The sequence below is a fragment of the Peromyscus maniculatus genome, chromosome 8 (assembly GCF_049852395.1).
Source record: "Peromyscus maniculatus bairdii isolate BWxNUB_F1_BW_parent chromosome 8, HU_Pman_BW_mat_3.1, whole genome shotgun sequence".
Classification (NCBI taxonomy): Eukaryota; Metazoa; Chordata; class Mammalia; order Rodentia; family Cricetidae; genus Peromyscus; species Peromyscus maniculatus.
Window position 1 is genome coordinate 60955301 of NC_134859.1, and position 13497 is coordinate 60968797.

Below are 13497 nucleotides of genomic sequence, written 5' to 3' on the forward strand. Positions count from 1 at the left end.
TGATTCCTGGGTGCTCTGAGCTAGCTGTTTAACCTCTCCGGGCCTTAGCTTTCTGGATTGCCTCCACAGCGCTCAGTGTCGGAGAGTTCAGTCTGGCAGGACTCAGGCGGTGCAGGGTCAGGAGAGCCCCACAGCTGGCAGGGACTGTTACTTTGTGTTCCCAAGCCTAGAAGGACCAAGCTGAGGAATGTCCTAAATAAGGTTCCTCCGGATCTTCAAACGTTTGTGCATTCTGTCCCTCCTGGCGTCCCATCCTCCCTGGGTGCCCTCCCCTCTCAACCTGTTGAACCCAGACCTCAGGGGCACCTCTTCCGATTCTCCTTCATACCTGGTGCCGCTTGCTAGTCAGCCCCTTCCCGCTGTAACTTTTGTTGTGTTTGAACCTAGCTTGTGGGTCTTTCTTCTCTCCTATCAAATGCTTTTGATCGTCCTGAGACCTGTGTCCTGAGCTTAAGCCTTAGGGCACTGAGTGCCTGAATGATAATGGCCTTGCTTTTGATCTTCCTATCACAGAGTCCACAGAGGACTTGTACTAGATCTCTGTTTAGATGGCTGCTGTCAAACTGGCTCCATCCCCACCGGGAACCCCACCCCAGGTCAGCTCCTGAGCAACCCCCCCCCCCCGCTTGTTTTTCTTCCAGGCACTACCATCTCATCTGGACTTTTCTTATTGGTCCTAATAGAATGTAAACTTCAGGAAGACAAAGACCTTCTCTTTTTCACTAGCAGAATTTCCACGTAGTATAACACATGTATGTGTTCAATGAGTGACCTGGCCCAGTCTTTTTTTCCTTTTTCAGAGTCTTTCTTATCTCCGGCCAGTAGGGGGTGCCGGCCTCCACCTAGGATCTCTGCTGGCTTGAACCTTCTCGGCACTTGGCCCAGAGGGCCCCTACAGGACCCGCTTTCCAGGAGGTACCTCCTCCCGGTTTGGAGAATCCTGGCACGGGCGGGGTCTGTATAGAACCAGTGGGGACCAGGGGCCCTCCAGCCGGAGATAGTCCACCTGAACTCGCATTAGTTCCTTATAGGATTTTCAGCTGGACCTCCTCGAATGCTAGCTGTCCCGCACATCTCCCCCAAAAGAACAGTGTCTTGGACTCGGCATGGGGAAACCGCTATTTCGCCAGAGCTGTTCTGGGCAGGCAGGGAAGAGCCGTCGAGCCTTGCAGGAGGAAGGGGCACCGGTCAGGGAGGAGACGGGACAAGGGTGTTGGACTTGTGATCAGGACTCCGGGCGGGTACACGCTTCCAGCCGCTTCTCTCCATGACCTCCAGCCGCGAAGGGCGAGCTGGCGGGGGCTGGGCTGCGGGTGCGTGCTCGGAGAAGCCTGCGGGGCCGGGGAGGGCGGTTCTAGTGGCCCGACGACTGGCCAAGGACTAGGGCAGGTACTTGGACGGACGCGGGCCGAGGATCGTCCCCGGGGGCAGGTGCAGCGAAAACACCTTGGGAGGCGGCGCCGCACGGCTGAGCGCTGCTGCCCTGGGAATAGGACCGCGCTCCGCACCGCGAGCTGAGAGCACTTTCATAAATTTTGTATGGGAGGCGCTCCGTGAGCGGGGGCGGGGAACAGAGCGGGAGGGAGGGAGCTGAAGAGCGAGGGAGGGAGGGAGGGAGGAGGAAGAGAGGTGGGGGAAGCCGGGGGGAGGAAGGGAGGCGCCCCGCTCGGCAGATCGCTTGGTCCTGCAAACGCGCGCCGGGCGCTTTCCCCGGAGCTGGGCTGTGCGTACGAGCGCCCTTTTGCAGCAGCCACTGCCCGAGGGGGCGGGGAAGAGGGGACATCGGCCGGCGGGCCAGGGGGCGGCGTCCCCCCTCAAAACCGCCTGCAAAGTGTTTGGGGCGGCACAATCAGGCCGCCTGCTCGGCGGAGCAAGCCACTCGCCCCGGGCTGAGCGAGCGCACCGGGTTGGTTGGTAGCGCCGCGGTTGCTAGCGGGTGCCGGTGCCCTGGGCGCCGGGCTTGGGCTCACCATGCCCCTGCGGGACCGGGTCGCCGGGCACAAGCGGATTCCCGGCTTGCCCCCGCCTCGACGCGCTCGGATTAGCTGCAGCTGGCGCCCAGGGATTTGAATTTGGACCCCAGGAGGGAGCGCGCCTAGGCCGACCTCGGAGTGGCGGCCCCGCGGCCAACATGCTTCGCAAAGGTGAGTGGGAACCGTGGGAGCAAGTTGGAGTTGAATGGAACCGGGCAGAGCCTCAAGTCCCCGAACCGTCGAGCTCCAGGGAAATGGGTCCCGGAAGCAGCCCCCTGCTAGCTGGCTGCCTTTTGTCACAGACACCCGCCGTGCGCCTGCTGCTGGAGCTGAGATCCCGTTGGTGGCCTGTTGCGAAACACGGGGTTTGTTCATGGATCGAGTGGCCAGGCCCCAGGGGTCTGTCTCGAGGGCTCAGAGACCAGCCTAGAAGCCTTTGGTAAAAAGGGAGCTGGTCTCCGGGGACCTTTGCTTTGTTGCCATTATAAAGTTTTGCACTTGCATGCTCCATCCCCTGCGCGGGCATCCGCCTCTGCTTCTGCTGCTTCGGCGCCGGGTACCACCCGCACTCGGGTGCAGCCAGCGGTCAGTCAGCGCGCGACCCCGGCGCTCACCGCAGGTCCTAACTCGGCATCTTCCTAGCATCCTAGCCTTATCCCCAGGGACAAGCCCTGAGCACTCAGAGACCGAGGATGGGGAGTGGCGAGCGCCAGAAGTCCGGTTCCTCAAACTTTCCTAATGCCTAGATCAGAGGGACGCGACAGCGAAGGCCGTGCTGGCGGTGTTGCGCGGCCGGAGCCAGGCTCAACTTGACGGGCGCTGGCTCGGCGACCACCTCGCCCAGACTCCCCGGCAGCAGGAGCGCAGCAAAGTTGGCGCGGGTGCCGGGGAAGTCCTGCCGCGCCCCCACGTGGTTGCCGTTCTGGGTGCTGTCCCTCCGGCCCAGAAAGGGCAGGTGACCACACGTGAGCCCGCGGACCCGTCACCCTCACTTCCCCGCCTCTGCATGTGTCTCTTTGCTCCGAGGTCCCAGTGGGCTGGTTGTGGCGCCCCTCTGGGACCCCCTTGTCCCTAGCCTGGGCCCGGCGGCTGCTGAGCCGCGGTGTCTGCTGCTGGCTGCTCCCGCCCTGCGGGAGCTAGCTGAGGCGGGAGCTCAGGTAGCGGAGGGGCCTGATCCCTGCGCTCCGCGCTCCAGCCTTAATCCGCCCCTGTTTCCATGGCAACAGACCGAGGTGTCGTAAGCACAGGATTCTGACCTCACAGCAGGATGGGGAAGGAGAAAACGGGCAGGGGGAGGTGGTAGAGGTAGGGGAAGCGAAGCCCCATGATGGGCGGACAGAAGCAGATACCCGATGACCGGGGAGAGCCAGATAAGCAGGTCAGACAGGTGGGTGAAGAAGCCACGCCTTCCGTATGAGCAGGAAAGGCTGAGTGGTGGTCCAGCCTCAGGCAATCGTGGAGGCTTGGTTGCCCCATCGTGTAAGAACAGTCCCAAACTTGTGTATGACTTGTGCCCTCCACGTGGGTCGGTACAGTGCGGAGAGCCTTTCGCTGTGGTGTGGGGCAAGTCTCTGCAGCAGTTAGAGGAGACGCTTTGCTGTGGACACCCCAGTTCCTTTCTCTGCAGAAAGACATGGAAAGTCATTTCAGGCACTCAGCAGTGCTGGAGTGTTGACCAGTGTGTCTGCACAGGAAGGTGATTTTGGAGAGCTGAAGACAGCGGAGTCTGAAAGGCCCAGGCATAGAGCATGTAGACTCGCTCTAGTGGGGGAAGGCTTCCCAGGCAATTTTTAAAAGGCTGCCATGTCTGGGCTGCAGGTCTGTGATGGAGATAATGGGGAAGAACTGACATCTCATTTCCCTTTGGGTCTTTTGTCTTTTGGCAGTTTACAGTTAAGAATGAGCCACAAAGCAGCCCACACACTTTATTTATATGGTTTAGGTGCCCGGGGAGGAGCTCTCTGGTATCTTTGCTAGCCAGAAGCCCTGCTCTAGGTAAGCCCCAGTGCATTCTGGGGAATGCTCCCTGGGAGAAGGCTCCTTTCCCTGCTCAAGAGGTGGCCACTGGAGGCTTAGTAGTCATGTGTGCTTGCCACTTGGGTTGTTTGTCCCTTCCTGCACAGAAAAGGTTGGCTAGAGAGATTCCATCAATTGAAGTTCACACCTGGGTTGATTTGAGGGAAACAGAGCAGAGAAGCCCTTGCCAAGGCTGAGTGGGGGCGTGGGTGGCCTGGAGCCTGCTCCTGGGATACTGTGTGAGCAATTGACTTTTGTTTGGTCCTTTTCTGGGCAATTTTCTCGTTGGGCCGCTGATCCGATACCATGGCTTTGTCTCCTCTGTACATGTAGAGGGTGCTCAGATGCGTTGTGTGGATTGTAGGTGTGTGCCGAAAGCCAAAATATGCCTCGGGTGAATGCCAAGGCAGGTGGCCATTGAAGTCTCCCTTTGTGGAATTGTTCCCAAAGGCTCCAAACAGCAAGGTTTACAGGTTGATTTGAGAAGGTGGTTGCCTGGCTGGTGCAGAATCCTACATGGGGTCCTGGACCTGGGTGAGTTTAATAGTTTATGATTTGGAAGGGGGTTTGAAGGAAGGACAAAGTACTCTTCCTAGAGGGGGAAAGGACAGGCCCTAGACCATAAGCGTCATCTCTCTGATTTCTGATTGCCCTAGTAAAGCTATTTCTGTCAGGCCTTTTTTTTGGGGGGGGGGTTGGGGGAGATATCTTTATCTCTTAATAAACGGACTCCACTGGCCACCACTGTGTGAACCAGAAGCCCCCCAGTGAAATCCAGCTGCTGACAGGGCTGGTATCTGAAGGCTTCTGCAGCTGCTCGGCCGGTGTTTCCAGCTCATAGTCTACCCTGAGAGAAGCAGGGATATAAAAAGCAAGCCTCTGGTCAAGAGAGATGAGAGCGTCAGGGCAAGCAAGGCCCCGAGCCATGCAGCCTGCTCCGGGAAGGAAGGGCAGCCTGCTGGGGTTTCGCTGTTCCAGCGTTGCAAGCATAAGGTCAGGGTCTATGGTTTTCATTTTCAGAGCTATAAAAACCAAATGCAAATCAAGAGCCCCTGGGCTAATAACAGAGCCCTTTCCTTAAAGTTTTTGTCTTGTTAAGCAAAGAAATAGAGTGCCAAACAGGCTTTGTTAAGTGGCAGTCTAATTAATAATTTAAAATCGTGTAGCTGTCTTTCATTAGAATTTATCTGTACATCAACCACAAAATCAGTCAAACACACTCGTTTATAAGTTAATGCCATCCCTAAATAATTCAGCAAGTTCTAGATTAAGGCCTGCAACCCAGTAAGGCACGTTTGTTCTCCTGGTGTCCATATCTAGATGGGCTGGCTGGCTGGGTAGCCGAGTGGGCTTCTCCTCCGTGGGAATAAGGGAAGCAGAGGGAGACAACGGTGTGGTGCTGTGTGGATTTCACAGAGTCCCCTTAGCAACGTGAGGGCCTCCTCAAGGCGGGTGTGCACGGCTCCATCACCACATCCTTCTGAGAACAGGAGGACCCAGAATTGTGGCAGCGTGGGTCTTCTTCGCTCCGATGGAAAGAAGAGAGAAAATGTTCATGGGTGGCAACGACACTCTTTTCTGCTGTGGGAAAAGATGTGGAGGGGAAATATGAGATCTTTTCTAGAAAGAGCTGAGATGTTTTACTTTTTTAGTCCGAATTCAGCCATGGAAGTGGAACTCCAATGCCCCCAACCTCTTTCTATCCCAATCTGGGGATTCAGCCTGGTGGAACTAACTTCACCCAAATGCTTCCTTTTCTCAACCCCCTGGAACTGTGTGCCTCTCCTCATAGCTCCTGGTCCTTACTCCAGAAGAGAAGAGCTAAGGGAAGTTTTAGGGACAGCCAGGCAGAGAGGAGAGGCAGAGGAGGTTGCTAAGTAAAGTAGTGAGACATGGTCTCTTCTGCAGCCAGAAGTAACGTGCGGGGTTTCGGTTTGCTTTGTGGTGGTGTTTTAAGACAGGGTCTCACTGTGTAGCCCTAGCTGTTCTGGAACTCACTATGTATGCCAGGACGGCCTCGAACTCAGAGATCTACTTACCTCTGCCTCTCAGAGTCCTGGGTTAAAGGCAAGTGCTGCCATGCCCAACAAGAAGTGAGGTAAGGACAGTGGTGAGCTTGGACAAGGTACACAGTGTGTTTGATCCAGTTGTTGACAGCTTGGGGTCAATTCTTTGGTACAGAATTTTTAGGTCTGTTTTCTATAGGGAAACTGTCTAGGACCCAAATTTCTGGCATGGATATTGTTCCTTCACTGTAGGGATGAGCCCCAGCTCTCCTGGGCTCTGTTCCACGTTCTAGCCTCTATCCCTTCAGAGGGTTCAGCACTGCTATGGAGACCAGATAGAGAACCACAGCAAATGTGCATAGAGCCAGGAGAGGTTCTTGGCTAAGTGTGACAAGACGAAGTCTCATTAGGGAAAGGCAGGGAAGGGTAGGTGTTTGCCCTCTTAACCTGAGCGGAGGTGCCAACAGATGGGCCCCAAATAGGGGGCACTTGTGGAGTGAATCCACCTCTAAGCTCTAGACACATCTTTGGGATGGGGTCTGAGAAAGGACAGAGCAGTTGATGCTGAGGAGCTGAGAAGGGGGGGGGGGCAGGCATCATGAAGGATGTCAAGAACGGGTCTGTTTGGTACCATCTGCAGTGAAGTAGTGGTTAAGGTTAAAGCAGAGAGGAGATGACAGGGAGGGAACAGATGGCCAAGGAAGCAAAATAGCTGGCGAAACGGGAACAGAGCCTCCAGGGACAGCAGAAGGCAGGACCTCGGCACCGAGTGCCGGAAGCAGCCCTTTCCCTGGAGCGTGGTGGCCAGGCCACCCTGGCTGAAGTGAGTCAGGGAGCTAGCTGGGTATGGGGGCACGTGGATGTAATCAGGAACCCAGGAGGCTGAGGCAGGAGGATTGAGAGTGAAAGGTCAGTATGGACTACATAGGAAAATACGTAGGTGTGTAACACACACACACACACACACACACACACACACACACACACGGCTGGGGTTATGGCTCAGTAGTGGAGCACTTATTTAGTACTATGCACGAGACTTTGGGTCTATCACCAGTGATATGGGAGGGAAAGTGAAATGGGGGAATGCCTGGGTTGGCTCTCACAGAGCAAGGCAAAGCCACCTTGGATCTTCAGAGCATGCTTTGAAGGAGAAGGCTAAGAAGAGATTCGGATGCCACCAGGACATGCACAGCAGGGCGTGGATTATTCTTCCTAGCTCACTTGGCTGCCCTGGGGCCGACCACTGTCCTCCTATGAGCAACAGCTGTTCATATCTACTTAACACTCATGTGGGCCAAGCTAAGTGCCCGACACTGCGCCGTCTCCACAGCTACCAGCAAGATCCAGCTGCGCTTATTCTCACTTTCAAGATGGGGAGACTGGGGATGGAGAGATGATTCTGTGGTTAAGAGCGAGGACTGCTTTTGCAAAGGACTCGAGTTCGGTTCCCAGCACCCACATCAGATGGCTCACAACCACCTGTAACTCCAGCTCCAGGGAAGCTGACACCTTCTGGCCTCTGTAGGTACCTGGACTCGCATCCACATAACCCACACAGAGACGCACAATTAAGATAAGAGTAAAAAGGAGAAACTGAGGCGTAGGCAGATTCGTGTGGTCCTTGGGCCTGTGTCCTCCCAGCTAGCCTCCTGATGCATCTGACTGTAGTAGTCCAAGGCTCTGTGAAGAGGCCCACACTCTTTTCTCACCCTCTCAACCCCTAAGCGCCACCGTCTCACGTGCCCATCTGTCTTGATGTCTGTGACATTTGTTTTGTGGGGTGCTCATGAGCAATTTGTGTCCTGGTAGTTTCCCCGGGAAAGCTCCGTGCCTGGGACCCAGAGTCCTGAACCTCTGTTTCCTGTATCTTCTATTTGATGTCCCCCTTCGAGTCTAGGTGGCCCTTTCCTGCTGCTGCTCTGGCTCATGCTAGCAGACACAGGACAGTTAGCCAGGAGCTCTCCTAATGGCTTCATATTCCCGAGAACGGCCCAAGACCATTGCTTACGTGGGCTGGCCGTACGCGCTCAGCCCTCTCCCGTGGCTGCTCTCCCTGGCACCCCTTCCATGCTAACAGGACTGGCCAACACAGCCACACCCACACGGGTGGGTGGATGGTCTCTGGAGCAACATGCTGGCCGGGCGGTTGCAGGCTGATTGAGACAGATGCTTCCGCCTGTGCTGGCTTTTCTCTTTGTATGATCCAGCCATAGCCTACCAGCCAGGATGACACCTGCCGGACTCAGGGGCGGTTCTGTGCCCTTCCAGCCTCAGCAAATAACCACACGAAGCAAGCAAGGCAGAGTCTAGTTGAGTCTTGGGGTGTGGAAGAGTGAAATCCCACTTCAGAGGGGAGGCTTCCCTCCACTCAGCCGAGGAGGCATCTGATCTAAGCGATGCAATGGGTGCTTCTGGGTCTGTGATGACTGCCTGGTCAGTCAGCGAAGTTTGGAGACGAAACTGCAAATAGCCCCTGTTATCTAATTCACAGGAGTCACTCTGGGGGCTTCTGTGCTGGCACAGCAAGAAGGTTGGCACAATTCGGTGTGTGTGTGTGCATGTGTGTGTGTGTGTGTGCCCGCGTACACAGAAACACACCTGGCCAGCATGCAGCAGGCTCTCAGAGTGTGCAAGTCAGAAGTCCACTGTTGCAAAGCGGCACACCCCCCCACCCCCAAGTGCACTGGCACAGATGTGAGCGCCCACGTTCCCATCCACTAACGTGGCTGGATGCCACGACAGGATGGTGAGCCACTCGTTTGGGGGCCCCAGAGTGGGTGGGCCAGTGTGGTGGTGTGCCACATGTTGGGGACAAAGCTTGGCGAGTGGGTGTGTGGCTCGCCCTATAAGGGGGTGGGTGGGCACGACTCATCACACGTCTGCCAGGGGACAGGCCACTGCAGCCCCCGGAGACAGAGCCTCTTGGCAGTTTACTGGCTTCTTTCCAGAGGGTGCGAGCATCATGGTGACAATTTGATTAGTCTACAGGAAACAGAACTCGAAAGTCTTCCCTGAGTCAGGGGAAAAGCCGGGCTCCAACCCCCCCACCCGTGGAGGTGGGATGAGAGTTGCTGTTGCCTCCAAATGATCAGGGCTCTCTCTGGGCCCGTGACCAGCTGATTGCCAAGGAGGCCTTTACATGGGCTTATGTAGAGAGATTCATGAGGCCCTGGGGGAAAAATTGGCATTCTTCTTACAATGATTTATTTATAGGGCGATTGGATGATGGGATGTGGAGGCCAAGGTGCCTCCATTAGCGAGAAGCACACAAGGCAGGAAGCCTTGCTCTGCGTTTGACATTTAGTGGGGCGACTCCTACCAGGGAGCTGCTTTTTCCGTTAGAAGGTTTTGCCTTTAATGTTCTATTCATGGACTTGTCTGGGCAGGCTCTGGGAAAGAAGGAGCATGTGGCGAGATGGGCCGGGGACTGGCCAGTCTCAGGGGACACAGAGCCTGGGGAGGTCACTCAGTGACCAGTGTGGGGGACAGCCTGGGCTCTCGTTGGCATGTGCTGCCTGTGACCCACTGCGTGTGTACTTTCCTGTCTCCCCCACCCCACCCCACCCCCCGAGCTGATTGCAGCCCTCTCACAACCCTGGCTGTGGCCTTGGTGACACCCCTTTCTTTCTGGGAACTGTGGAATTGTGGGAAGAAGAATCTCACAGTTGGAGTCCTGGAACTGGGTGCAGGTCCATCTCTGTGTCTGACTCACCAGGACCCTGGGCACATCTCTTCCTCTTTGAGCCTCAGTTTACCCACTTCTAATATGGCTAGATTGATAGCCTTCAGCCGTAGAACAGTGTTCTTTAATGTTTCCCATTATTTAATGTTTCCCATGTATTCCCTTGCCAGAGCGAGGAATACACAACGTAAGCCTGGAGCCCTGGCCAGGGCTAAGGGAGACGCTTCCTCCTGCCACCTCCCTGCCTGCTTCTCCAGCTTAGAGACTTATGAATTCCATAAGATCCATCCTAGCAAGCTTTTGCACACTGGAAGGTCACTGGTGTGCTAACAGGGAGAATACTCCTTCTCCCCGGATCACTGAGAGCAGGCTCTGCAGTGAGGGGCTTGTGTCCTCTCTTCACTTTGCACCCTATGACCCCTTGGCTCCGGCTCTCCCATCCTGGTGTCCTACGAGAGGTCATCTGTGCTAGCAGCATCCCTGTCTGTCACCCCCACCCCCACCCCGTGGCCCCTTGACTCTGTTGGCTGTCCTGTCTCCCCACTTCCATAATGACCACTTCCCCGGTCTCCCCAAGTTGCCTTCTCAGCTTCATCTTCGCCATCCTCCGCTGAGGTGCTTCCCTGGGCAGTGCCTGGGAAGTGTCTCTCTCCCTACCCTCTACTCTGGAGGATTTTCCAACCACCCCATCTGCAATGGCTACTTGCTGATCCCAGAGAATCTGCTGCTTCTGATGCCCTCCACAGTCCACTCAGGGGACTCTCAGATGTCCTCACTTGTTGCCTCTCTGGTACCTCAAAGTCTAACATCCCTGGTGCTCTTGTTCCTGCCCTTGTCTCTCTGCAAGCTGCTCTTTCCTCCATGTTGGCGTCTAGAAACCATCTTTTCCCCACGCACCATAATCCTGGAACCGGAAGTCCCAGATGATGAGCCGTCATGGCGTGGAGTCCTGGAGTGCTTTCGCTCCTCCTCCTTTGCTGCTGCCCTAGACCCAACCCAGCTGCCTCTTCTGCCTCCTCCACCGCCTTCACCCAGAGTAGGCTTTTCACTGTGGCAAGACTCCACAGTGCTATGTGCTCTTGTCTCTCTAGTTTATTCTTTTCATCGACACATGAGGATTGTGTATATTTATGGGGACCAAGTGATGCTCTGTCACTTACCAGCTTAAAAACCTCCTCTCCTGCAGGGGATGGCCCAGACTCCCTAGCCTGGCTGTCAAGCCCTCCCCACTCCTCCCCCCCCCCACTCTTGGGCTGCCTCTCCCCACTCCCTGTTTTGAACTCTAAGCTCCAGGATCTGCTCAAAAACTTTCCATTCTACTGAATCATATTTCTCCCTCATCTCTAAGGATTTGCACAAATAAATCTGCCTAGAATACTCTGTTTGTTTGTTTGTTTTGGTTTTCCGAGACAAGGTTTCTCTGTTAACAGCCTTGGCCATCCTGGAACTCGCTTTGTAGACCAGGCTGGCTTCAAACTCAGAGATCCGCCTGCCTCTGCCTCCCGAGGGCTGGGATTAAAGGCATGCACCACCACGCCTAGCCCCTAGAGCACCCTTGATTGCTTTCCTCTACACTCCTGTTCTTCAGATGGCCGCTGACACCAGAACAGCTTCCTGGGAATGTATCCCTGGACCAGGGAGGGGTCTTCTATCTCCCTGTGCTGACGTTTTTCCCACTTTATAGTAATGACTTTTCTGTCCCCGATGGCCGGTTCGGTTCCGTGAGAATACTGGCCACTACCTTCCCCATTGTCCTTCTAACCCATTCACTACTGTCTGCCCCTCAAGGCTGGCTGTCCACGGTCAACAATGGGCTTGTGTTCAAGTAGAGGCAGGCCGCCATGACTTCTCTGTATCCCCACAGGAAAAGCCACCCACAGGTTTTCCCAAAAGCGCAGCCCGAAAAGATTCCAGCAGGTAGTTTCTGTGGGAAGTGATCCTGGGAAATGCCAGGAGCCAGTGGTGAGCTGACAGAGAGAAGGCAAGAAGCCAAAGAAAACGTCTTGTCACACAGCTTCCCACGTGGCCATCCAGGACTTAAACTCCCCGGGGAAACTTTAGGGTACAGGCTAAGAGAGTGTGTATCTCCTTTATCTCGTCCAGAGAGGAAAGCGGGGAAGCCTGGTGGGTTTACACTCTTACCCACCCTCCCATCCCCCACCTGGAGCATTCAGGGCCAAGCAAGACTTCTGGAGAGGTGTGAATGCCCAGGTGCTTTTGGCCTTGTCTAGGGTTGAGCAAAGCCAGGAGCTTCATTGCTACAGAAAGCCTCTGGCAAAGCGGTGTGTGTGTGTGTGTGTGTGTGTGTGTGTGTGTGTGTGTGTGTGTGTGTGTGTGTATGTGCGTGTGTGTGTGTGTGTGTGTGTGTGTGTGTGTGTGTGTGTGTATGGAAGGGAGGCTGCTGGAAGCTGAACGGGTCCAGGCTTGAACTGCAGCAGGCCCTGGCTGCATCTGCCGCCCAGTTCCTGCCAGCGCTGTGTCTGGGCTCAGTAAGAACACGTTTCCCTCCCCGAGCCCCAGTGTGTGTCTCAGGGTTTCTTGACTCTCCTGTTCCTACTCATCAAACTATTCAATCCAAGGCTGGGCGGTAGTGGCGCATGCCTTTAATCCCAGCACTCAGGAGGCAGAGGCAGGGGGATCTCTGAGTTCCATCCAGGCCAGCCTGGTTTACAGAGTGAGTTCCAGGACAGCCAGGGCTACACCGGAGAAATCCTGTCTGGAAAATGAAACAAAACAAACAAAAATACTCAATTCATGGATACTCTGTTTCCTACCAGGATCCAACTAAACCAGCCTCCTGCACAAAGCTTATGTAGTGCATCCATAGAATAGGTGACCCGCTAATAAATAGTAGTTGATTCTACACATAGGCTCAAATACAAACAACTCAGCAGGAAAACTTAACTTTTTCATTATGTTGCAGCCATAAGATTAAATCATGAAATCCTCAAGGTTTTTGTTCTGTTTCCTTGAGACAGGCCTCAATATGTTGCCCACTGGCTTTGAATTTCCTGGTTCTAGCCTTTTTACCGTCTTGGTCTCTAGCTGGGATTTCAGACTCTTGGCTAACTTTAGAGCATTTCAGGAAAAAAAAAAAAAAGAAAAAAAGCCGTTTCTGGAGCCAGGAGAAGCTGTAGGGCAGGCAGGGTGCTAGGGTGTTTGCTGTGAGCCCCCACCTTCACCCCCAAAAGCAACAAGGCCAGGTCTAATTAGCTCCAAGTCACAGGAGGATTGAGTGTGCAGGAATTGATAGCTTGTGCGAGCCCAGAGCCTCACCGCGCCTTCCTTTAGTCTCCTCCTCCTCCCAGGCATAGAGAGCGGCTGGGCAGGACAGGCTCTGCGTGGGGGAAAAAAGAAACAACACTCTCCCTTGGAAAAGTTTAGGTTTGGGCTCGGCAGATTTTTTTTTGGAACAAAATTTGCACTATCGATTCCGTGGCAAATGAAAATCTCTGGTGGGCACGCTGGGCTTCCGAGATCTGAACTGTTTAAATGAGGCTGGACCGAACCGAGGGGGTGAAATTGCTATCCGAAGCCGAGCGCAGGTGGTGCCTGGGGTGAGAAGACTGCTCTTTTGTTTTCTCGCCAGTCTGTGAAAATGACTTGCTCCTTTGAACTGATGCTCTCCTCTCCTCACAGGTGGCCTCAGGGTTGCTGCCCAGGCCTGTGGTTACAGTAGAAAATCTGAGCAGAGGGAGAGAGGCTGGCTGGCGGCCCTGCACAGGGTCAGACAGGGAGATGCTGCCGAGGGGCGCATTTTATCACCCAATCCAACGGTGGGGCAGAGGCTGGCCAGGGGCTGGCTGCAGGTGGCTGT

General features: G+C 55.0%; 1 protein-coding gene and 1 long non-coding RNA gene across 2 annotated transcripts in view; one reads left to right on the forward strand and one right to left on the reverse strand.

The window, feature by feature from the left end:
* Nucleotides 1-13497, reverse strand: part of LOC143266913 (uncharacterized) — a 220731-nt gene that overhangs the window by 175523 nt on the left and 31711 nt on the right. The window lies entirely within an intron of this gene.
* Rtn4rl1 (reticulon 4 receptor like 1) overlaps nt 1946-13497 on the forward strand; it is a 71500-nt gene continuing 59948 nt past the window's right edge. The window contains exon 1 of the mRNA XM_006977381.4: nt 1946-2144. Coding sequence (XP_006977443.1) covers nt 2132-2144 — 13 coding nt within the window. The 5' untranslated portion in view covers nt 1946-2131. The remainder of the gene's footprint in view (nt 2145-13497) is intronic.